This window comes from Squalius cephalus (genome assembly GCF_949319135.1).
Source record: "Squalius cephalus genome assembly, chromosome: 3".
Taxonomy (NCBI): domain Eukaryota; kingdom Metazoa; phylum Chordata; class Actinopteri; order Cypriniformes; family Leuciscidae; genus Squalius; species Squalius cephalus.
In genome coordinates, this window is record NC_137124.1 from 21,034,745 (window position 1) to 21,060,113 (window position 25,369).

General features: G+C 38.5%; 1 protein-coding gene across 7 annotated transcripts in view; it reads left to right on the forward strand.

The window, feature by feature from the left end:
• The window catches only part of tjp1a (tight junction protein 1a), a 147,596-nt gene that overhangs the window by 10,902 nt on the left and 111,325 nt on the right, over positions 1 to 25,369 (forward strand). For 3 of the 7 annotated variants that reach the window (XM_079866557.1, XM_079866564.1, XM_079866566.1), the window contains exons 1-2: positions 10,985 to 11,620; positions 22,517 to 22,664. In XM_079866557.1, coding sequence (XP_079722683.1) covers positions 11,526 to 11,620; positions 22,517 to 22,664 — 243 coding nt within the window. In that variant the 5' untranslated portion in view covers positions 10,985 to 11,525. Of the gene's footprint in view, positions 1 to 10,984; positions 11,621 to 22,516; positions 22,665 to 25,369 lie in introns of those variants that run through there. The other 4 variants (XM_079866565.1, XM_079866567.1, XM_079866563.1 and 1 more) reach the window with 3 other exon arrangements.

Genomic DNA, 25,369 nt, shown 5'->3' on the forward strand with positions numbered 1-25,369 from the left:
GCCGTGCTGTGACGCTGTGCTGGTTCAGGTTTCTTCCTCCACAGGCTCTGGCTCTCGGCTTATTGGCTGACCTTGATAAGCCAATGCAGAAGTGGCTGGTGCAGCAGAAACATACCCTCTCCTTCCCGCGCCTGGCATTGGCATTCATTCAGAACCAGGCCTGATGCTGTAAACAGCTAAAATAAACAAAGGGAGGATGCTAAATTAATCGCAGTGAAACGCACACACAAACGTCATTGCTCAGCATTAAGTTTCAAACAAAGGAAGCTCCTGAAGAACAAAAATTGAATTACATAAATTTAAATAGCTTGGCCTTGCATAATGGAAAAAGGAAGCTGTTTGATGTGGCTGAAAAGTGGACTAGATTTTAAACAAATGTGTTAGCCAAAACATAAGAGTGGAAAACTGTGCTTCTACTTCTGTCTCTTTTTATAAAGTTTATAAAGTTGTCAGATAGTACTGATAACTCTAACTGATATGAGTATACAGTAGATACTTTAGAATTTGCTCTCAAATGTTCTCTTGAAGTAGAGGAGATCAAGGAGTGTTGTGTCTGTGATTTAGGCTTGCACCATGTTTCTCGACATAATGTTCTCATATATCTGCTACAAGGTAATATAATTTAGAAACCAACTCTTATCCTTCAACTCTGTAAATGAATATCAAGTACAAAGTGTGCTCCCCCAACACCAGGGTGGGTGGTAAAAAAAAAAGAAAAGAAAGAATTTATTGTGGTAATTATTACTTAAAATGAAAAGCTTGTGTGAGAACCTGTGGATGATCCCAGTTCTGTCATTAAAAGTAATTTATCAGTAAATTTTTCTCCAGTAAATCCTTTATATTTTACACTAAGATTTAAGGTCATGTGTGATAGGGATTTCATCCCTGCAACCAATTTCAGTTTGGTTAGCTTTAAAATTCATGTTACAACATTGATCTCACCCACTAGTTAAAGGGATAGTTCACCCAAAAAGGAAAATTCTGATGAAGATATTTAAAGAAATTTCTCACACAATGAAAGTCAATGTTTACCAAAAGTGTTTGTTTACCAATTATTCTTCAAAATATCTCGTGTGTAGAAAGTAAGTCATACAAGTTTGGAACGACATTATGACAGATTTTTCAGGGTGAACTATTACTTTAAGATTTGGAAAGAAATTATGTAGGAGAGATTTGTATGCTCATATACCGTCTCCTTTTTTTTTGCCTTCAGCTAGTGTCCTGATGCCATGGCAACAACATGACCCTTGAAAGTCTCTTTGTCAGTAGCACATTAGTAGAACCATTTTTCCATTTTGTTCTCAGACCATTATTTATCCATTGATTGAAATTGACTAAGTGCACATGCTTGAATTCTAATGGACTCACATGCAAGCATACACACACACACTTGGCATTTGCAACTGACATAATCACATTGTCTTATATCTCTGTCAATGTCTCTCCGCCACTCTTTTGCTTTTTGTAAAAGAAACTGAGCTTTCCAGAGAGAATTTCCTCTGGAAGAGCTGAAAATCCATTCTCCTCATCACCATGGAAACACTGTCAGATTCTGACGACCCCCTTGTTAAGGCGAAGGCGCTATTACAGCCCGTATAAGCTTAAGAATGTCTTGGTGCACACCTCACTTCTTGCTTTGTCTTTTTTTGTATAAATGTATATGTGACCCTTGGATGACAAAACCAGTCACATGTTTCACAGGTATATTTGTGGCAATAGCCAACAATACATTGTATGGGTCAACATTATCGATTTTTCTTTTATGCCAAAAATCATTAGGATGTTAAGTAAAGATCATGTTCCATGAAGATATTTAGTAAATTTCCTACCGTAAATATATAAAACATTTATTTTTGTGAGTGAATACAGCACAATCGCGAACATTAATGGACAACTTTAAAGGAGATTTTCTCAATGTTTCAATTTTTTTGCACCCTCAGATTCCAGATTTTCTAATAGTTGTATCTCGGCCAAATACTGTCATATCCAAACAAATCATACATCAATGGAAAGCTTATTTATTCAGCTTTCAGGTGATGTATAAATCTCAATTTAAAAAAAAATATACCCATGTGACTGGTTTTGTGGTCCATGATCACATATTACTTTTTCACAATTACTATTTATTATTTTAAGTAAAAAATGTGTGTGGACACCATGAAATCAAAATTGAAAATTGATAAATCAAAAAGATTGTGGTATTTATTATAAATAATTTATTCGTGCACATCTGTTCTGATTAATCTTTAATCACAACAGCATATCTCCCTATAACAGCAACTTCTCTCCTCTGATTCATGTTCAAGTTTATTTATAAAAAACATTAAAAAACAACAAACATTGAACCAAAGTGCCATAGAATTAGGAAAATACGGTAAAAGGAAGAAAAAAACAGTAGGAGAGAAAGAGAAGAACTTAAAAGTCATACAAATGATGACGAGGATGGGACTCGCATGACATCACACAGCAATAGCAAACCACAACAATCCAATCAATTACAGACAGACAAAATCCACCCTATATTTTTCTTGTTCGAGAAGCCTTTTCAGTCATAAACTTAATTTAATCACAAAATGTATTAATTTTATTATTTTTGTAATGTAATTTATGATTTTTTTGTTCACTTTGCATGCATCTCTGTGATCCAGTTACTAGTGGCTGATTAATGTAGTGGTTTCTGGTGTGGGATAGATCTCAGCTTAGTACAGAAAGTTCAGGTGATCATATGTTTGAGTTTCCCCAGAACTGTCAGACTCCGGGAGCCGTCAGCACTTTTCTCAGTGTGGGGCACTAATGACTGAAGAGAAGAGGTGACAGGAGAGTTGATGAAAGAGTGTGTGAGTGAGAGATGCAGGAGGCAGAGTGGGACTGCTGCGGCCTCATGCCTCACTGCCCTTCTGTTTCTGCCCGCTATGAAATGCCACAGCACCCTTCCTGTCTGGCCCTCCCCCCTCACCTGCTTCATCTGTCCTCTGCCTTTTCCCTGCCCTCTGGACAACTGTCATAAATCACTTCTCCAGTCCTGCCTCCTGACTCAACTTGTACTGAGCTCTTAGCCAAAGACCTCGACCCCTGTTTATTTCTTTTAGCCCTCAGTGACTGCAAGTCCCTCCTGCATACATGAGGCTGTATGTTTGAAATGTACTGAAGCGTCCCAAGGGCCCCAATATTTGGAAGAAAGAGACTGCAGGTAAATAACAAATGATATTTCAAGTTATACTAATTAGAATCTGATGTTCATGTTCTGATGTATTTAACTGCTGTGAGTTAATATATTTTTTGAATTTTGCCAAGTATCATGTAGTGTGTATTATTATATAAACAGATGACAGGAAGCAATATAAGCATATTATATAAACAATGTTTCGACGCTTTTTTACTTGTAGAAAAATATTAAGTTGCACAACTGTTTTTAGCATTGATAATTGTACAAAGAGTTGGCAACATCAGCACATATTTGAAAACAGGGCTTCAACGTCTAATGATGTTAGAATTTGACGTTGTTTGGACGTTACCATTATGATGTCAAGGAGACGTTGGGTTTTGGTCACCATACCTCACGACTAAATGTCAGTGTTTGACGTCAGTATGACGTTGGCTTGAGTTGTTGGCTCAACGTTGGATTTTGGTTACTTTACAACACAACCTAAAAACAACAAAAATCAACGTCCATGTTGTTTGGACGTCACCATTATGACGTCAACAAGACGTTGGATTTTGGTAACTTTACAACACAACCTAAAAACAAAAAAAAGAATAATATATTAATAATATATATAATTTTGGTCACCTGTTGCCGCGACCAAAATTTAACCAAATATCAACGTCTTATGACGTTGTGTGCCTGCTAGGAGCATATTACAATGATTTCTGAAGGATTGTGACACTGAAGACTGGACTAATGATGCTGAAGATTCAGCTCAATCACAGGAATAAATTACATTTTAAAATATTAAGTTTTAATTTACATATTTTAAATTGTATTCAAATTCCACAATATTACAGTTATTACTGTACTTAAAAAAAAATCAGCCTTGGTTTGCATAAGAGACTTTGAAAAACATCAAATTATCAACGTTATTTATCTATTTTAAACACATTTTTGATAAGTGTAAAAAAAAAAACAGTTCTGGGTTGTTGTTTATTGTTTATTTTTTATTTGTGTGGAAAAGTTGAAGTGGAACAACAGCTTTTTGGCATATTTGTTTCTTTGTTCTTTTGTTTGTGTCTAAAAATAGTAATACCCAAAGTTGAGGTATGTTTTTCTTCATTTTCGTCTTTGAAATGAACAGGCAACAATGTGAACTGGGATTTGTTTTCTTTGTGCTAAACCACACCCTCAGTATGTGATGCATTGCCAACTACATGTATGCCTAGGGCAGACAGCACTGTGAGTAGCTATTTAACCGTGATCTAATATATATTTGCAATAATCAAGTCTGTCTTGGATCTGTCCATTTCCTGCTCTAACAGTAAATGTTATCAACCAGCATGGGTCCGATGGACCCCTCAGTCAGCTTTTAGAGATACTAGTAGGACTATGACTGCACAAGGGGGTCTCGACCTCATCGAACCCCTCCATAATGCCAACACTTCCCAAGGCCTCTGGAGATATCGGCTCATGCGTGGGAAAGCCTCAGAGTTTAAGTGAGGTGAAAGGAGGAAGAAGAACAGAAAGTGGGTTATTCCAATGAAAGCTTGTTTATATGCATATTAGATCACTTTGTGCATATTTCATATCACAAGTGTGCCAGCTGCCAAAATGGCTGGCATGTAAGAAAGCTTTATTTGTGGATAGATTCCCCAGCATAAGTGTATATTTTTTTTCTGTGTATGCGTGTATCATGTTCATGCATGTTAGTATTAAATGTCATGCCCTGAGGGAGCGGGTGATTGCCGGGCGTCATGGCGATTATGAGGGGGTTGTTGTGTGAGGGTTGTGGTTCTTTACTGCTGTAACAGGTCTGCCAACAAGCTGCTGGTGGACGGCACCGTCCGTCTCTAATGCCTGACTTGAATGAATCTGCCTAATAAGGGCATCTGTCTGTTTATTTGTTTGTTTGATTTTCTCTCCCTGTGTAGCTGCATTCATCTCCTCATTAGTCTCTGTGTCCACTCGTATCATGGGCCGTCTCTGTTAGATTTCCCTCCGTGATTTAATGGAAGGGGCTGTAGTCCAAGGCTTCCGAGTTAATCTCGCTGCGTTGGGTCATGTGATTAATTGTGTCCGCCGGCCAGTTGAGGGTGTAACTTATGGCCGGGGATAATCAACACGTTTCCCCCCTTGGGAAATCTCCATCTTAAACCCATCCGGTGATGCTTAAAGCAGGGACAAACTACGACAAGTAGTTTTTAAATGCCAGCTTTAATCAATGCGAGTCCTCTGCTCAGCTTGCCAGTCGCCATCTCCTCAGTTAAGCACCTCACTGTCATCTGTGACTGAAAGGTGTGAGGTTTTAATAGGAAAACCTGCTGTGGCTGTCTGGTGTTGTATTTTAGTAACCTCTCCTGACCTTGGGCTACTTCTGCTGCCCAGACCCCTACTTGCTGGTGAGAGACCATTGCAGCACACATTAAAACACATTTGAGAGAGGAAACGCACAAAAATGTAGTGTGCTAGATGAGAAAGTGTCACTTCGATTGTATGACCTTTTTTAAATGACATTATAAAGTATTAAGTAGGCTAGTTCTTTAGTGAGTCCCGCACACTTTTAGTAAAGATGATAATTGGCTGGGACACAAGTGTCAGCTCTGTGCTCAAATTTATTAAACATATATAAATTATGTATTGCAAAAAGGACAGTGCAACATGAATTATGCAGTGTTTATCATTGTAATTAGAACGGATTAGACCGACTGAACTGAGGATGATGAGCATAACATGCTTTTCCAAGACTTTGTTTCTAAATTTAGTAAATGAAACGTGTCCCGCGATGGTTTTTGAAAATTTATCTGAATTTATTTGCACTTTCTATGTGCATGTAGATGTGTGAATGAGTAGAGTATATGTTTACATGCATAGTGTTTTCCTCATCTGCATAGCTCATGAATAGATTAGACCAGTCATTATCCAGTTCTCCATTTTTAAAGCCTTGATCTGAAGTGTCTCGAGGACCTGCCGAGAAACAGAATAAAAGAGACAGAAAAGTCTATTTTCTTTCTTTTAGTAGAGACCTCAGGACATGCAAGTTGCTGACACGTCACTTTCTAACTGACCTTCATGCTCTCTGATCAGGATGGACTTGCCTGTTGGTCATGTGATTCCTACATGCCTTTAATGCATTTGCTTTTGTTCTGTTTCTGCTGTCATATGTCATCAAAAACATTAAATTCAGTTTCTGTGCAGATAAGATCCCCGGACTCCTCACTGATCTTCTTCATTATTTTTTGTAAAAGATACAATTTTCATACATCTCTCTCTATTATTATTATTATTATTATTATTAGGCTATTATTATTATTATGTTGGCTTGACAACCAGTCTACAAGTATAACCCTTTATGAGAGCTTAGCTCACAATAGCAACCATCCAGATCACCCTAGCAACCATAAAGGAACATGAAAAGCCATACCTCAGCATCAAAACACCATAGTAAATTGGAGTTGGCCTCGATTGACTTTGGAGAGTGTACTGACATAACATAGAAAATACCTAGCAACTACCTATGACACCTAGCAACCACACAAACACCCTAGCAACTGCTTAGCAACACCATGGCAACCACTCAGAACATCCTAGCAACCACCTAGCAATGCACTAGCAACACTCTAGCAACCACTAAGAACACACAGCTCAATTAATTAATGTTAGCAACGTGCTAAAATATGTTAGCAATCTGATAATTCATGTTAATAACATGCTAATTCATAGTAGTGTTAAAACATTTAAATTCATGCTAGCAATATGTTAAACCATACTAACAACATGCTAATTCACATGAAAACATGTTTACAACATGTTAATTTGTGTTAGAAACATACTAAAACATGATAGCATTGTGATAAAACATGCTAATTCATGGTAGCAACATGTTAAAACACGTTGGCAAGTTTGGCAACATGATAATTAATGCTAGCAACTTCTTAAAACATGCTAGTGCATTTTAGCTATGTGCTAAAACAGTGGTTTGTCCATGAAGCCCCCCCTTCTTACATATGAGAAAACCTGATTTCTGTTCTGGTCTGCGTTTAGTTTATCTATTAGTCAGTTCAGTTCTATCTTCCTCCGACCCTGCCTGTTTGTTTCTATAGTGTTTGATTGATTGTTAGTTCAGTTCAGGTGTGTCTTGTTAATTTGCTCTTCAGTTCTGTCTATTTAAAAGTTCTGTGTTCTGTCTTGTTCTTTGTCAGTTCTTAACGTTGCATGTTGTTGGTTGTTCTGTTCCCGATCTTGTTCTTTTTCTTGTTCCTGATCCTGAGAATCCGTTTGGTAAAGATTTGAGTTTGTTTTTGTATAATAAAAGACTGCTGCACTCTCTATTGTAACACTAATTCTTTATTGAAACATTCTACAAACATGTTAACAAAATGTAAAATAGTGCTAGACTCGTGTGTCTGTTATTCGCATATCTCTCAAACCATTAGTCTGATGGATTTCAAACTTGACAGGTGACTTGCTACGGGCATGAGTAAGTGCAGTGCCAAGTTTGACGTTGTTTGGATTAGAAATGCAAAATATATCGTTAAATGTATAGCACACATGGGCTTTAGCCGCTGGCCACTCCCCCTCTCACACTGCACACTGAGTGAGCACAGCTGGCCACTCCCCCTCTCACACTGCACACTGAGTGAGCACAGCTGGCCACTCCCCCTCTCACACTGCACACTGAGTGAGCACAGCTGGCCACTCCCCCTCTCACACTGCACACTGAGTGAGCACAGCTGGCCACTCCCCCTCTCACACTGCACTCTGAGTGAGCACAGCTGGCCACTCCCCCTCTCACACTGCACTCTGAGTGAGCACAGCTGGCCACTCCCCCCTCACACTGCACACTGAGTGAGCACAGCTGGCCACTCCCCCTCTCACACTGCACACTGAGTGAGCACAGCTGGCCACTCCCCCTCTCACACTGCACTCTGAGTGAGCACAGCTGGCCACTCCCCCTCTCACACTGCACACTGAGTGAGCACAGCTGGCCACTCCCCCTCTCACACTGACACTGAGTGAGCACAGCTGGCCACTCCCCCTCTCACACGGCACACTGAGTGAGCACAGCTGGCCACTCCCCCTCTCACACTGCACACTGAGTGAGCACAGCTGGCCACTCCCCCTCTCACACTGCACTCTGAGTGAGCACAGCTGGCCACTCCCCCTCTCACACTGCACACTGAGTGAGCACAGCTGGCCACTCCCCCTCTCACACTGACACTGAGTGAGCACAGCTGGCCACTCCCCCTCTCACACTGACACTGAGTGAGCACAGCGCAGGACCAGAGACAGAGAGGGTCGAAGAAAGCAGCGGAGCTTACGTAGTGTTTTCTGTGAGTTCACGGTCTAGCCTGCTCCCTGAATCGTTGCGCTTATTCATTTGTGGATGTTAACTGAATCTGTAAGTCAGCTACACTGTTTACTTCTGAATATTATATTTTATTCTGGTGCGCTTAACGTTACCGCTACTGTGTAATAGTAGCCTATGCTATTCACCAACTAAAAATATCCTATTCAATGCGTTCACAGTCTCTTTCACGGCCATCATTTGTAATAGCCTATTCACAAACTGTTTGCTCAAGCATAGCCTGGTCTCAATGCTAAGTTATTACTGTGTCATGCGCTCTGAAGTTAGCCTATAACTATGTGATGTTGAATAATATGCTATGTTAAATAGTTGCCCTGCCTATTCAACAGGATAGCTCATGTAGGCTATGCAGACTTAAACGAGGTTAACTCTCCTCTTACCGATCGTGACGGCAAATCCCCATATCCTTACTGTACACCATACCACTTCATTAACTGTATACTACTGTGTACACTGCACTATATGTCATATACTGTTTATACTGCTCTACTTGTCTATACTATTCACATTGCACTTTTCTGCATTTTTGCACTTCTGGTTAGATGCTAACTGCCTTTCATTGTCTCTATAATTGTAATCTGCAAAATGACTACAAAGTTGAAACTAATGTAAATCTATTCTAATCTAATCTAAACTCCTGCTACCTGTACACAGATACCCAAATACATGTCACCTAATATCACCATTAAAAATTGTTTTGCAACCATGTAGTTCAATTTTCCATATTTATTGTATGTCATTATGTCAGTATCAGTATTTGCTTTCTACCATGCACAAATAAAAATGTCTCTGAACTTTTGCTGTGTAATTGTAACAATGAGCACTCAAACACACCAAACCAACAATTTTTCTAAAAACACACACAAAAACTGATTTTGCACGGGCACTGCACTAGTAAAATAAATTTAAGTTTTACATGGATGAAACAGACATGCATATTTATATTATTAAACATTATTTTGTTAATATAGTCCTGTTTTTTTCCTTTAAAATATATATCTGATGTACTTAACACGTCTTTTAGTATGACTCATATACAATATTGTAGATGCTATATTTAGTATGACCTGATATGATTCACTAGTGAGGCTCAATTCAATAGTGTAGATGCGTGTAATTGCTGGGGAGAATGTGCTCATATTATTTTCAGGTCTGTTAGGGAGGAAAAAGTGCTGAGAGTCGAGACCGATATTAATGTGCTTTCTTTTACTAAAAAAAGTATACTGCAAAATATCTTGAATGAAAATATCAAGAATATCGTAATAGTCTCAGGTGGTCTCTCTTTTGTTCCACATAATCTCAGTGAAAATTTTCCATGTGTTCTGATGTTTGACCTCACTAAAGCGCATCTCTCTTAGTCATGCTTAACCCAAAAAGGTTAATGGGCACTCCTGTGGGATTGAGGCATTGGTGCGCTCTCAAACCTCTGCCTGGTCACATTTCATACCGTTTTACTCTGTATAGCTTGTAGTTAGGTAGTTGTTCTGCACACCCAAGAGGTCCATTATAACAATCAATGAATCTCTCTTCAATAAGAACGTCCCTTTGTAATTACAGTGGACGTGCTAATCACTCAATTCACTTTCCATTTCTTCATTCCGAGCCATTTTAAGTGTAGAGTCCCCACTCCCAATCCCCTGTCTCAATTAGTGCTGTGGCCTAAAGGTTAAGGATCTGGGTGTCCTTCAGAACGAGCACCGGTTCAGGCCCGCGTGGGCGTAACCAAGAAACGGAGAGCAGTTACTAAGTTTGCTATCCTGCACAAAGCACTCAGATTCAGTTAATAAGGCGACTGTCCCTGCAATCAGTGTCCTGTAAACAAAAAGGGTCTGCTGAATGACAAAAAATTGCTTAATTAAGAAATCAAAGGCACTTACAACTGATCCTATAGTATGTTGTAGTTACCTAGAAAGCATATGGCTAATAACATTCTCTTGTCTAGTGGCAAAGTGCCCATTCTAATTAAGCCTGACCTTTAACTCCATTAATGCAGCCGATGGTCAGGCTAACACCGGCTGCCATTTAGACCTCTGCGGGATCAGATGAGGGTTACTTAAGCAGATTGAGAATGAAAAAGGTCAGCAGGTAGTCATTGTAATGGCTCTTGTTTAGATTGTCACTTTGGATTGAATGATGTTTTATGTGGATTAAAATAGTACCATTGCATTCAGATGCTTTTGTCTGAACAATATTTAATCTGTGTATTGAATTTGTTTACTGACAGTTATGTGCATGTGTTCAGGATTACAACATTCATTGTGCCTTCTCTCCCCTTCTTCACGTCTCCCTCGCTCCTATTCCTGTCTCCCATCCCCCTCTTCCATTAGGTAATCACCGGTCACAAAGCCCAAATCAGAGGATGCTCAATTTTGATCTCATTTGCATTCAGACCTTTTTGTGAGCTGGATGAACCACGATGTTTTGTAAATCACCTCACATTATGTTTAGATTCTCTGAAAATCTATTGCCGTGCCATCTGAGAGAGCTCCATGCACGCTCTCTCACTGTCTGTCTCTCTTTGCTTCTCACCCCCACTCTTGCTCTCCACGAGCATGTGCGCGTCTCTCTTTCTCTCCCTCCCTCTCCCTCGTCTCTCTCTTTTTTTTGTGCGTATATACATGCACACTTTTCCTCTCTCCTACCTCACACACAAACGCTCAGCTGCTGTCACTTGCCACTGGCTTCTGTCAGAGTTTCTCTCTGATTGTTTTCAGAACAGAAAGTGCTTCGCGAGGAGCGCGCAGAAACAATGTGTCGCTCCTGACCAACACTGTATGGATTAGTCGGCTATTCAGAGCACTAATGAGATTACAGAGTCACAACAGACATGGGTCCTAGCGGCATGGTACCTTTTGTCGCGCTTCTTGAGGAGTGTTTTCCTTGTCAGTCCCTCAGCACTGGAAATGGCGCTCTGAAAGTGACAGACGTGGACCCAGCGCAGGCGGATGCCAGGGAATAGACGCGCGCAAGCTCACCTATGTTGGTTTCGTGGCGGTAGTGGTGGACAATATGAAGTACCAGAAATACATAACAGTGATGCAGATGGCCATGGGAGTGACAGCCTCCAACAAAGACGACTGCATCCCTCCGAAGAGACAGCTGTGGTGAGTATAAACTGAACAGTTTGAGAAGTGAGTGAGTGAGTGAGTGTGGAATGGGAGGAGAGTGAAGTGTGACGTGCACTGAGCTTTACAGCTGTTATGCTCTCTTTTGTTTGCCAAAGTGAGTTTTTGCTGTCTTTTTTCTCATGTTTATTTTTTTTCATTTCTTGTCTCTGATTGTTTTTTTTCTGTACATATGACTTTTATTTTTGTCTCATTGATATGTTGATGCGCTGTAACCCTCTCTCTCTCTCTCTCTCTCTTTTCGCACACTAGTGATTGAATAATTTCTTCACTGTTATAGCAAAAGCTTACATATTGACCTATAAATAATGTTGTTGATGCTGAATAATTGAGTTGGAGATGCTAATCATTGTGTAAAATAATTGAATATGTTTGTAAGGATCTTTTCCTTTGCTTTGGGCTTGGTTATTTTTTAATTTTCATTTTCCAGTGCCTCCACACTGAATGCACTCAGACAGCTTATTAATCACATGGGTGCAGCCACTCAAATCCATTTAACAATTACCTCTCAGTGCATTTGTAACATTCTACCAAATGGAAGAACAAAATTATAGACATTAGATAGATTTTACAGTGGTATGTGTTCATTATCTAAATGATGTTTGTGTTGGCTGGTTGAATGGAGGTGGAAGCTGGTTAGTGTTGAGTTCATAATATATACAGACCTTTCTATTTTTATGTTATATTTTACTTATTTTGATTTGTAGTTATTTAATATTTTTTAAAGATCCAGAACATCTCTGTTCCATTGGAACACCTGCTGGCATCAGAACCAGTGGATTGTGATTCCTCATATCTGGTCCTCTATGACACAGAAAATTCAGATTAAACCATGTTTTGTGTGTTATGCACACCCACTTTATTATTTACTGTTTTAATGGTTCTAAAATGTTATCTGTTATGGAATGCAGTGAGTAAATGAAATTCATATTGATGAATGTAAGGGAGGGAGGTGAATACTGTGAGGTGATCAAGGATTTCATCCTGCACTTATGTTATCGGTTTCATTATATTGTTCCATATATATGTATATGTATGTATGTATGTATGTATGTATATATATATATATATATATATAATATATATATATATATATATATATATATATATATTCTAATTCTAATTTATAATAATTCTAATTCTAATTTATAATAATTCTAATTCTATTTTTTTTTACACGATTTGTGTGAGTGTGTTTTTATTTTGTCACTTGTGGTCTCCTCAAAAGAGTCACGGGGTGTTATGAGTTGGCAGCCCCACCTCCCCATCAGCACAGCAGTTGTATGCATTGGTAAAGGAGAAGGGCTTTTCATCAGAATTACATTATATTATTGGCATGATGGAGGCATCTGTCCAACCAGCTAGGTCACGGTTATTGGCCCTCTGCTGCTTCCTTCTCATACCGTGCGGACGGTAAACGAACGTGTTGACAGTGGTAGGCGACCGTTGAATTGCACCCTCCCAGATGTCTGTCTGTTGCATCTTGCAAGCCATTGTTCTCCCACCTGCTTAATGATGCATGAACTCACCCAGAAACATCATGCCCCAAACTGAGAGGGCACGTGGCCCTTAAAAAACTTAAAACAAATTTTTAATTAAATAAACTTTAAAAAATAAAATAAAATAAAATATACAAATATATACATACATAAATAAATATATTAATATAAATCATATAATATGCAAAAATGTTTGTCTGAAACAAATTAGCAAATTTGCTTGTCTAAATTTGATTCAGCCATCCTTTAAGGAAACTCAAAAGCAAGACTTTTCCCCCCCAAGGAACAAACTGTTAAAGTTTAAACCCAGGACCCCTTTTACATTAAACAATGAATGTAGCTTTAGATTAGATGTAGCCCGTGTTAGAAAGAAACACAAAATACTAATTTTCGTCATTCACACTTAGTCAGACAGTATAACTGAGTGATATGTCATGTTTTACCTGACTTTCAGAGCAAGTGCACAATGTTGAGACCAATTGTTTTCCGATTAGTGCATAAACATGCTGCACAAAGCCGAGCTACAATCACATTATCTAAATCTGTTAGTCTGACTTCACAAAAACTGGACTGGTACAATTTCAGTCTGACTGCAAGTGCCATTTTTTTTGCTTTTTAGACAGACTGAAATACAACTTTTAGAGTGCACATAAACATTTTAAAATAGATTTAGTGTCAAACACTGAGTTTCAGTTTCCTGCAGTAGAACAACAGAGAATCTCAGCACTGACTGACACTGATTGCTCTCCAACTCCTCACTGTTGTCGGTGTCTTATAGACGTTTGGTCAGGGTAAAATAGCTATTTCTGTTTGTTTTTGACACACACATGTTTCCACTCTGCCGTGAGATTGTAATCTCCTTTCAGATGCTTTATGGCACTGTGGGAGACAGATTACACTGGGTTTACTGACTCATGTCTGCCTCATCCCTGCCTTACGGCTCTTGCTCCTCTGCCTCCCACAGCCTCCTCATGTGGAGTATCGTTTGAGGGGTCGTAGGGAAGATTCTGCTCGAAGGTGGTGGTGAATTGGGATTTATCTATTGGGTAGAGCAGAAAAAGAGCGGGAAATGGGGAATTGGGGGGTAGGATATATAGAGGAGTGGTAGCAAACTTTACTCACAGTTGTTTTTTTGACAAAATGTTAATGCACAGTTACCTTTATGTTGTGAAGTCAGTGTGACATTTTTTTTCTCTCTGTTCTCTTTTAGCCATTATGTTTTACTGGCGAATTCAATCTGTTTAGTTCTACAGCACAACACTGCGTCCTACTTTATGACTTTCAGACATTTACCTTCTTAGTCATGACTCCTTTATGAAACCTGCCCACAGGGAGGGATGATAACATACGGCCTTAGAGTTTTTGCACCTTGTGGGCTGGCCTAGACAAGGATGACCCCTCTGATCCTTGAGTCAGAGATCTGCTTTCAGCTGGGTTGACTCATAGTACTCACCATATTGACCTGCAGGATAAAAACATAATGCAGTTGTTCACCAAGCTGAACAAGCAACCTGAGGGCAATGTTTAGTCATAACAGCAGAAAGTGTCCTGCTTCTATAACACTGTTCTGCAGGCCTCTATCATGTAAGACGTTCCACAGAAACCAAGTAAATTTACATGATCTTCAAAAGTTTGATTTTAGTCGGACTAAACTAATAATTAATCTTTCAATATACCAGTCAGATTTTGTGAATTCAGACTAAAAAACTGTCTAGCACAGTGATCTCAAACTCAATTCCTGGAGGGCCACAGCTCTGCACAGTTTAGCACCAACCAGCTTCAACTCACACCTGCAAGGAAGTTTCTAGTAATCCTGAAGACCTTGATTAGCGGGATCAGGTGTTTTTGATTAGGGTTGGAGCAAAACTGTGCAGAGCTGTGGCCCTCCAGGAATTGAGTTTGAGATCACTGGTCTAGCATGTACTCTACCATCCAAAAATTTGGGGTCAGTAACAAGTTTCCCCCCCCCCCACATATTTTGCTTTGCGACATGTATTTAATCCTTTAAATTTATACATGAGTTTGATAACCAGAGTCAAGTTGCTTTTGAGTAAAAGTACCTGGCAAGTTCTTCTCTACATCAATGCTGTTTGTCCTTATGGTTTTGCCTTCTTTATTTAATAAAAATTGTGGATAGACGAATATTTTGCTTTAGGTGCGAGTGCCAGGTCGTGTTTGTGTACTGCTCTAGCAGTCAGGATGGGTGGACGGTAGGAGACACTAAGCATGGGCCTGTGACCGTTGTACTGTCATGTTTGATACACGTCTATATCCCTAATCTCTCCATCTGTCAAAGCTGTCTGGCCCACCTAATCAGCATGTCGCTTCCTGTTCTTCTCCTGGTCATCTCATGTCAAAGGTCCACTGCTAAGATTATTTACAGTTATCCCATCAATGTGACCACCCACACAAACAAACAGATTTTCACATGCTTAAATTTTTATACTTGCTGTTATGTTTCTTGCTTGGTATTTTTACTTTCTAAAACTCTTTGGTGGTGTTAATCTAGTTTTCATGTTTACATGGTCATCTTAAAGAAGGCAGAGAGAGGGCAAAGAATGGTGCAAGACATAATATCCTGTTTGTCCAGGCCACATGAACCTGTGCAGTGTTAATGGTATTTAGGGATCAGTGTTGCAGATTAATCTCTGAATGACAGGTAAAGAGGAGGAATCATTACAGAAGGGCTACTTAGACTAAAGCCATGTGCTGAGTCTGTATCTCTTCTTCTTTGTTTAGATCATGATCTCTGTGCAGAAGTTCCAAGGCGCTTCCTCCGCTTGAGTTGCTTCTCTTGAAGTCTGTAAAGGAGGTTCACCAAAGACTGAGGTGTCAAGTTTTAAGAATTTAGATGCATTTGCAGATTTACTTTGACCCTTGATGTCTTTGGTAAGTAGCACTTGATTGCTCTGCAGAAAGCCTACAGCTCTTCGTGCCAGGAATGGCTATAGAGCACAATGTCACATGAGACTGTTAGGAAACACCTTGTTACTGAGCCCCTGAATGCTGGGACATTGCTTAAAGGTGCATTGTGTAATATTTAGGAGGATCTGTTGACAGAAATGCAATATCATATACATAACTATGTTTTCAGTGGTGTATAAAGACCTTACATAATGAACGTTATGTGTTTGGTACCTTAGAATGAACCATTTCTATCTATACACCGCTGCCCGCTTACGTTGAAATAGCCATTTTGCGCCGAGATATTTCTACAGTAGCCATAAACGAACAAGCGTGTTTCATCACTATGTTGTTCTTCATGCAAAGAAGCTAGCTAAAGTCAGCGAATAAAACACTGAAACAATGATGAACAAGTAACAATAATATTCGCAATAACATATTATTTTTCTGAATAATTAAGTAAACATAATTTCTTAATTTATCTTTGTACAGAAACCTCATTGCTTAACTGGCTACTCTCTGCTGTCTCAGACGACGTCATATTTTCCTGTTCGGCCACCGTAACTTCTGTTGGGTGCAATTCACAATCTCAACACTAGATGCCGCTAAAATTTACGCAGTGCACCTTTAAATAAATAATAATAAAATAAAACAAAAAACATTAAAAACCAATCAGTACCAGGGGTTTTCAAACCGGACCCCCAGGGAGATTTAAGGGAGTGCTGGGGTCTCTGGAAATTTGAGAGAAAATATATGTTTTTTTATTATCATTTATGAATTGAAACAACCTTAATTTACATATGGTTTTGTGGAGAACTAATAGATTGAATGTATAGAAATACCAAATTTCTCTTTTATAATATACCAAAAAATATAAATATATATATTTGAAGAAAGGAAAATGTACACTTATTGATAAATCATTTTTAGGTTATATTTGAATCATTAGTTTTGGCTTTAGTACAATGCCAATAGAAAATCCAGTCATTTTAATTTCTTAATGTAATTTCATAGTGTATAAATATGTCTATATACTTGAAAGTAGCTTATGTAGTAGCCTTGCAAATTTTACATTGAAAATACAGAGAATATCAGACAGATATGATGAGGTTAGTCAGTGCTCTTTCACTGTTTTATTGGACCTGAAACTGGACTCGGACACTTGAGTCTCACTTGTCTGCTTTCATCTGAGAAAGATTTGATGACTGTTAGTATCCTCAGGACACTCTCTTGTCTTAGGGTATGTTTACTCGACAACAATGTACTAAAAACGCAAACATTTTTCCTTTGCGTTTTTCGCATACAGTCAGATGACAACGTTGTCAAAATGACACACCGATTCGTGAAAATGACTAAAAATGCTGTATTATGCTGGCAGGCCAGTAGTTGGCGATGTCACTTTGTAAAGGAAAACTGAACGCGTAATACGCATGCGCACAATGTCACTGTTTTCACAAATTAGTGTTTTTGTAGTACACACAAAGACGATAACAGTATCGTTTTCATAAACTTGCACTTTGAATCCCTTTTTCAAAAGTTTGTGTTTTCAGGCTCCCAAAATATTGTGGAAACAGCCCCTAAGTTATGCAGTTTAGCCTTAATTTTCTCAGCTCGCGACCAGCACACACCCAAGCGCCGTCTTGTATTCGCTCATATCAGGTGCTGTGTACATCATGTGCTGTTCTGATACAAATACATCAAAGCTCCTTGCCCTCACCTTGGCATCCTATTGAATGAATATATCCTAACAAGGTGTCACAATCACTGAACTGAGTAGTGTATCTACATTGCGCAAGGTCTCTGCTCTTCCGACCATGCAATGTCATGCAGCGTGGCCTTGCTAGGTTATCTGTTTACGCTGAACCCTCACATGAGCACATGGCTTCTGTTGGAGCATGGTCCGCATTACATGAGTTATCGCACATCCTGGGCAGTGGGCTATTTTAAACGTACACATATGACTATAAATATGATTCTGTATCAATATATTGATATTGACGATGAGCCAGTCAGATTTAGTTTCATCTCATAACAAACGTCCTGTGTTGATTCATGTCGGATATACATACAACTGATTTGTTTACTTTTAGCAAATGTATATTATTTATTCATAAATTATTACATATTTAAATAAAAGATTAAGATAGTTATAATTTATAATACTTTTCATACGATTATTAATTGTATGTATATGATATTATATGTAGTAAATTATATTATTAAAATATATATTATACATTAAATGTATTTGTGAGAATATATTAAATAATATATGAATTAAAATAAAAAATTACACATTTAACACATTATTTTAATTAATTAATTAATTAGTTAATTTAAATATAAATTCATATTATTTATTATAAATTTTAAAAGATTTACTGTATACAGACATAAACAAATATATAATATTCAGTGTATGTGTGTGGTACAGTAATCAGTGTTTGCCAGATCTGCCAGTGACCTGTTAAAACACTGAGCTAGAAGAATTGCTATTTCTAGGCAAGACTTCATGCAACATTCATGAAGCTCACCTCTTTGAGTCGTCGTGAGGAGTGTTTTTCCTTTTGACGGAAATGTTCTGTTTGCTGTGAAGTTGAGAGGGGTGGATAAACAGGGCAGACTGCTTAATATTTTAGTGCATTACTCTTAAGGGCCAAGGAAAGGACACTTCAGCAGCCGCAGCTTAGACATTTTTCACTTTGCACCGTAATGTTAGAGCCCCAAAGCGTGTGATAAATGCTCAGCATTTTACGGTGTATTTTTACCCAACACTACTCCTGTTTGGGGATTTGCTCTCTGGCCTTGTGTTACGTTGCACCTTGTCGTAACCAGACGTGATAAAGCAACAAGTGATAAAAGGTTCCACTTCCATGTTAATCTGAGTTTTTTTCATTTTTTAATGCCAGGGACCCCCAGGAATTTCTAAAATATAAAGACAGCTAAATATCTTTTCAGCTATATACAGACCTATTTATGCAGACCTATTTCTGAAATTATAAGACAATATGTTTCCAAAATTAAATGATTAGGTTTTTTTGTATGTCATTGTACGAAAGCTAAAATAAATTATTACAAATGTTTATACATTTTATTATACCGTGACAGATATTATAGAGAGACATTTTCAATGCTATTTTTTATCTTTGAAGTAGTAGTTTGATTGGTTTTCCAAACAGTTACACCATGTCTACACCGGAGCAGGAAGAAGCTGTCCACACTGGACGCTACAAAGCGACCGTTGTAAATCCATTTGTTCTTCGTGTCAGAAGAAGTGTGTTCGCTTGAAATGCGTCAGAAGTCGAACTAGGCATTAGTTTACTAATGCCGTGTCACTGATTTCGCATTGCACCGCTAACATCTGGTGTAGACACGGTGCTATACTTGTGTTAGTGTATGTGAATACATTATGAATTATTGTAGTTAAATTCTTCCACTCTTGTACTGCAGAAGGTTTAAGCTTCTGCCTACAGTGTGTGAATGAGTCCCCAGAATGACAGAGAAAGTGTGTGTTTGTTTGTGTGTGTGTGTGTGAGAGAGAGAGAGAGAGAGAGAGAGAGAGAGAGAGAGAGAGAGAGAGAGAGAGAGATGAGAAAAGGGAGAGAGTGAGCTTGGTGGCAACAGAAGCTGGTCCAGATTGAATGCGGTGCTCTTGGGTTTAGTGCAAATCCTCTAGGGATCGTGGGCAGTGTGGAGGTCACAGGAGAGAAGCCCAGCTCTGGTGCTCTGCCTGCCAATCAGAGGGATTCACAGCAGCAAATGGGATCCAAGGCTCTCACTTTGGCCAGACTGCTCTCTGGTTTGGGGAATGAATTGTTGAGCATGCTTTGCCAGGGAGCAAGACAGCACGTGTATCAGCCAGACCACCATGTAAAAATGAGAGGAAACGGACAGCAGGACCTCTGTCACTCCGCCTGTCTGGCCTTTAGGAAAAGAAGCTGGCTATAGAGAAGATAGATTGACAAATCCACAATTGCAGGGGCCTATTTGTTTGGGTTTAGTGTTGGGTTTAGTTTTTTCTGTTCAAAAACCACTTTAGCAACATCTGGCCCACATGTAGAGAGACCTTCAGATGGTCAGATGAAACAAAAACATTAGCTTTTTTGGCAGCAAACACTTAAGATGGGTTTGGTGCACATAGGGATAAAAAAGTACCCCATGTGTAAAATGAAATACTCTGCTGTATCTTTAATGCTGTGGGCCTAATTTTCTGCCAGAGGTCCTGGACATCTTGTTCAGATACATGGCATCACGGATTCGATCAAATACCAACAGATAAAAAATCTAAACCTGACAGCCTGTTCTAGAAATCTTATAACGGAGAACAGGATGGAGAGATTCTGTATGGAGGAATGGTCTCTGATCTCTTGTCAGGTGTTCTCCAAACTCATCAGGCATTATAGGAGAAAACTCAGAGCTGTTATCTTGGAAAAAAGAGGTTACAAAAAGTATTTAATAAAAGGGGGCAAACAATTGTTCCCAACGTGTTTTGGAGAAAAACATTTATGTCATAATGTGATTTTCCCCCCACTTTCAATTATTTTACTTCAATGAAAGGTTAGATAGAAGGTTACAGCCATATTTGATCATATTTACCAAGGGGGCAAACACTTTTTCACACTTTTTCACACCACTATATATATATATATATATTGCCATTTAAGTGAAATTACTGAACTTAAATATACGAGCTTGATAAAAATGATCATTCTAGAAGAAATTTTCAGATGGCACTTAGAGGCTTTTGCATCTGAACTCTTAATATATATATATATATATATATGAAGAGTTAAATATATATATATATATATATATATATATATATATATATATATATATATATATATATATATATATATATATATAAAGCCAATCAGATGCTCATAAATCAGATAAATGCAGTTCAAGAAAATATTTGTCTTTATTTTACTGAAAGGCATCCATAGACTCGTGTACAACATGGATCCTCAATGCTTTATTTTTTGTGGCGCTTTACTGTGGAGCAGTTTTAAGGATTTCATAATGAGATTCTCCTGTTCTCATGGTGTGTGTGCACTTCAGACACTCTTGTCTCTATAGTTTGACAAGAGACAGCAGTAGGAAAATCAAACTGGAAGGTGATACTCATTCCTAAAGGCCGCAGGGGTTACATAAATCACCCAATGACAGGACTAAAACAAATCTCCCTCTGGCTTTTCCCTCAGGATCAACTGCTTACAGTAGCTCTATGGATTTTGGCCCAAACAGAGAAAAAGTAGGAGAGAGAATTGGTACTCATATTTTCTATGATATTTTGTTCTCTAAAATAGATATAGATTTTTTGGAAAAATTGTAAGTCATTTGGAAAAGTAATAGCACACTCCTCATTGATAAGACCTCATTCATGTCCTTAGCAGTTTGCACAAACAGTGTTGCATGCTCTTATGCACCAAAATGTAATACTTAGGATTAGCGGTTGTTTAAATCCCTTACCTTAAGTATGATCAGTAGTAATAGTGATGCTTGCCTTAGCAAGCTCCACTAATTATGGAGACAGCGATTTTTATGGGAGTATTAAAGCTATCATGAGCAATATGTCCCGAGGGTTTAATTGCTCCTTGCACTAATTCACGCTGGCGGACACCTCCTGTGAGAGAAGAGATATCCATATGGGTGTGAGAAATATTTCTCAAATCTTTGATGCATGCACATTATACAGAGTTTAATACAGAGTCTTACAAAACAAAACAGTCAAGCTATCCTAGTGGTGAGAGTAGAGTTACGTAAGAACCTTTTATGATAAGCTTTGCTTTTAGTTGGGCGAATTAGGGTAATCAGGGACTAGTGATGACACCTAAGCTCTGATGTGTACAGTTCTTGCACCATCAAATAAACTGCAGAAGATGTGCCTAATTTACACTGTGAAATCTTATGACTACACTATATAACTTGCAGTTAGGTAGGCATTGCTGTACAGTAGCTCAAACAGTGCATGACTAGCAAAACTAAAGTGGTTTGATTCCTTGGGAATGCATGAACTGATAAAATGCACACTACTGTTCACAAGTTTGTGGTAATATTTTTGCATCGTGTATCGTTTTTTGAACGATATGCTCACATAGGCTGCATTATTTGATCAAATATACAGTAAAACAGTAATATTGTGAAATATTAGACTTATAATGTATTGTATTTTAATATCATGGTTATTTTCGGTGATGGCAAAGCTGAATTTTCAGCTTCATTGTTCCAGTGTTCAGTGTCACATGATCCTTCAGAAATCATTCTAAAATGTTGATTTGGTGCTCAAGAAACATATCTTATCATTATCAATGTTGAAAACAGTTGTGCTGCTTATTTTTCTGTGGAAATTTTCATGAATAGAAAGTTCAAAAGAACAGTGTTTATTTGAAAAATCTATATATTTTTAATATTCTAAATGTATTTTTCTGCTTTTTACTGATTATGTGCTGATTATGTCTGTCCACTGCAGGGTGCCACCTGGATCAGATGCCCCTGCTGCCTCTGCTGCGACGGCACCTGCTGCGGCTGCGAGTCAGGGCAAACCATCACTGCGCAGGATCAAGGGCCGCATCCACAGAAGCAAGAGCCTAGACAGCATAGATCTCCTGGACTGCAATGTGAGTCGTTTCAGTGCGTGCAGAGATGATGTCATTCAGTCGTTTGTTTTTCACAGGCGGAGTGGGAACTTCTATTGAGCCTGTGCTGAGAAAGTGTCATCAGCTTAGCTTGTTTGGGATGGAATAATTGAGTTACAGTTGCCTCCATTTTGCTCTATGAATTTTGCAAACTATAGAAGTATTGCGATGGGGGCTTCTGATTTTCATGTGCATTTATGTAATCCTGAAACTGTCACGCAGATCAAATGCATCTTTTACTGTCCACTATATTCAAAAGTAATCTTTAAGCCTAAAGTTACCATAACCAAATCTGTCTTGAAATAATGCTGCATTTCATTTAAATTGTGGCAAAGTGACACTTAAAGTAACAGTTAATCCAAAAATGATTCACACTCATGTCGTTCTAAACCTGAATGACTTTGTTTTTTCTGAGGAACACAAAAGACAATTGCAAAAAATGGGAACTGAGGCCTTCAAACTAAAAAAAGCTCTATAAAAATATAAAATATGTGGTCCATACGACTATAGTTCACAAAGAGTCTTCTGAAGTTTTACACAAGCTTTGGAAGACGTGCAGACTGATATTTAAGTAGTTATTTTCTGATACTCCTCCCCATCCGTGGGCTGTAAACAGCTGTGAACAGATCGAGTCAGCGAGAATCAGTCCAACGTGTGAACTGGATCAACTGATTCATTCAAAAAAACAACCCAGACAATGCTACTTCTCTCATGAACTTTCATGGGCATGCTAAATAGAGAAAGGAATTTCAATGTAGGATTCAGTGAATAATGTTCCCCACAAAAAGTTGTCATATCGCTTCAGAAAACTTTGAATATAGTGCACGTGGATGACTTTTATGATTGTTTTAGGATGCTTTTGCATGCTTTTTGAAGCTTTAAAGCCTTTGTAATCATATGGAAAAAAGTCACCAGTGACAATGTTTATATATATTCCTCCTTATTTGTGCTTCAGAAAATAGAAAAAGGCCCACGATTTGGAACAACACAGGGATAAATAAATAACGGCAGAACATTTATTTTTGGGCAAACTGTTTCTATAAAGCAATCTTAAAATAATCCATCCTAACCTAAATATAACTGTTTGATCATGACTGTGTTGTCAGTGTACTCACTGTTTCCATGTCCCGAGGTACTGCGAAATATAGATGTAGATGGAAATTCTTTCTTATTCTTCCCTCCTGAGATTTCCTTAACACAAAAGTCTAGTTTTTGTATTCAATTTGAGATGTTCACTTGTATCAGAACAAAGCATAACAAAGCACCGCATCGTTCTATAATTTACGGCTACATGTCTAAATTAAATGGAGCAGTGGGGAAAATGGCTTCTGGACATAACTGACCTCGCCACCATTAACAGGCCACCAGCTCACTGACTCTTGCTGACTATCTTGCACCAGTCCATCAGGTCTGCATGACATCAAATCTCATGAATTGTTTACAGTGTTTATTCGGCGTTAGGTCACCAGCACTGTGCCCACATCAATTAGTAACGATTAGTCTATTTAGCTTAAGACCTTTTATTGATCCAAGACAACAATAGACATTTCAGTGGAGTGGAGTTCATTTGTAGCCCTGCATTGTACTACTAAATAGTGTAAAATATATGTAGATGTCCATTTCTGTGTATTCACTGTTGTCTTTATCTTCCTTTACTGGCAGAGACATTATCATGATGCTGTTGGGTTTATAGACACCAAGAATAACAGTCCTGAGGACCCAGAGTGTCATATTAGGCTGTTTAAATTTTATTACGCAGCAGAACGAAATTCATTGGACAGATTTTCTTTGATATGCTTTTGCCCCGAAGCACAGACTGACAGACAGCAGCACAGTAGGTGGCATGTCCCCATTCATATTCCCAACTGCCAGATGATATCAGATTACCTCTTTGATCATGTGATGTGCAAAGCAAAAGTGTGAGTCACGTGAGCATGTGCAGAACTTGCTGACGTCAGAGATGTGGAGGAGTGGTGCTATTAGCACCAGAGGCATATGTCTGTGTGTATGTGTTTGTGAACATGCTGTATTTGCATGTGTGTGTGGATGTGTGAGATCCCACACCATTAACAGATGAGTTAAATCGAGCTGCCAGTAAAAGTGTCATACGTGTGACCCAGAGCTGACAATTGTTCAGTGAGATCTGAGTAGGGGTTCACTCGGAAAAACTAAAAAATATTCCATATGTCGGAGCTGAGTAGTTTGTTTTAGTGAAAAATTAGAAGAGTAATCTCACAAATTAAACGGGTAAGCCGCTTGATTCAAGCCCTAAAAACCATGATATCCCTGTGAATCTGCTGTGAGCTGAAAGCTGCTTGCCTGGCCCTGGTCATCTCATGTGCACTTACAAAAGACAGTTGTGTAGGGGGAGGGAGGTCTCTCTGGCAGCAATACCACCAGTTTTGGAAATCCAGCGTTGGGCTAATGCACTGCAATATAGTGTTTTAAAAGAGCTGCGACACAAACATTAGTTTTAGATCATATTTATGACTCTGACTTCTTTATCTCAGAAAAATAGACACTCACACACTAACTTAAACGCTGTACCAGGTATCATTCAGAATTTAACTGAGAATGCCTTTTCAGTTTCTGAATTTGAATTGAGGTAGTGAGGTTGTGTTTTAAATTTGAATGTTAGGAAGTAGAATTAAAACTAACTGAAATGAATATGAATGTATTTTTAACTA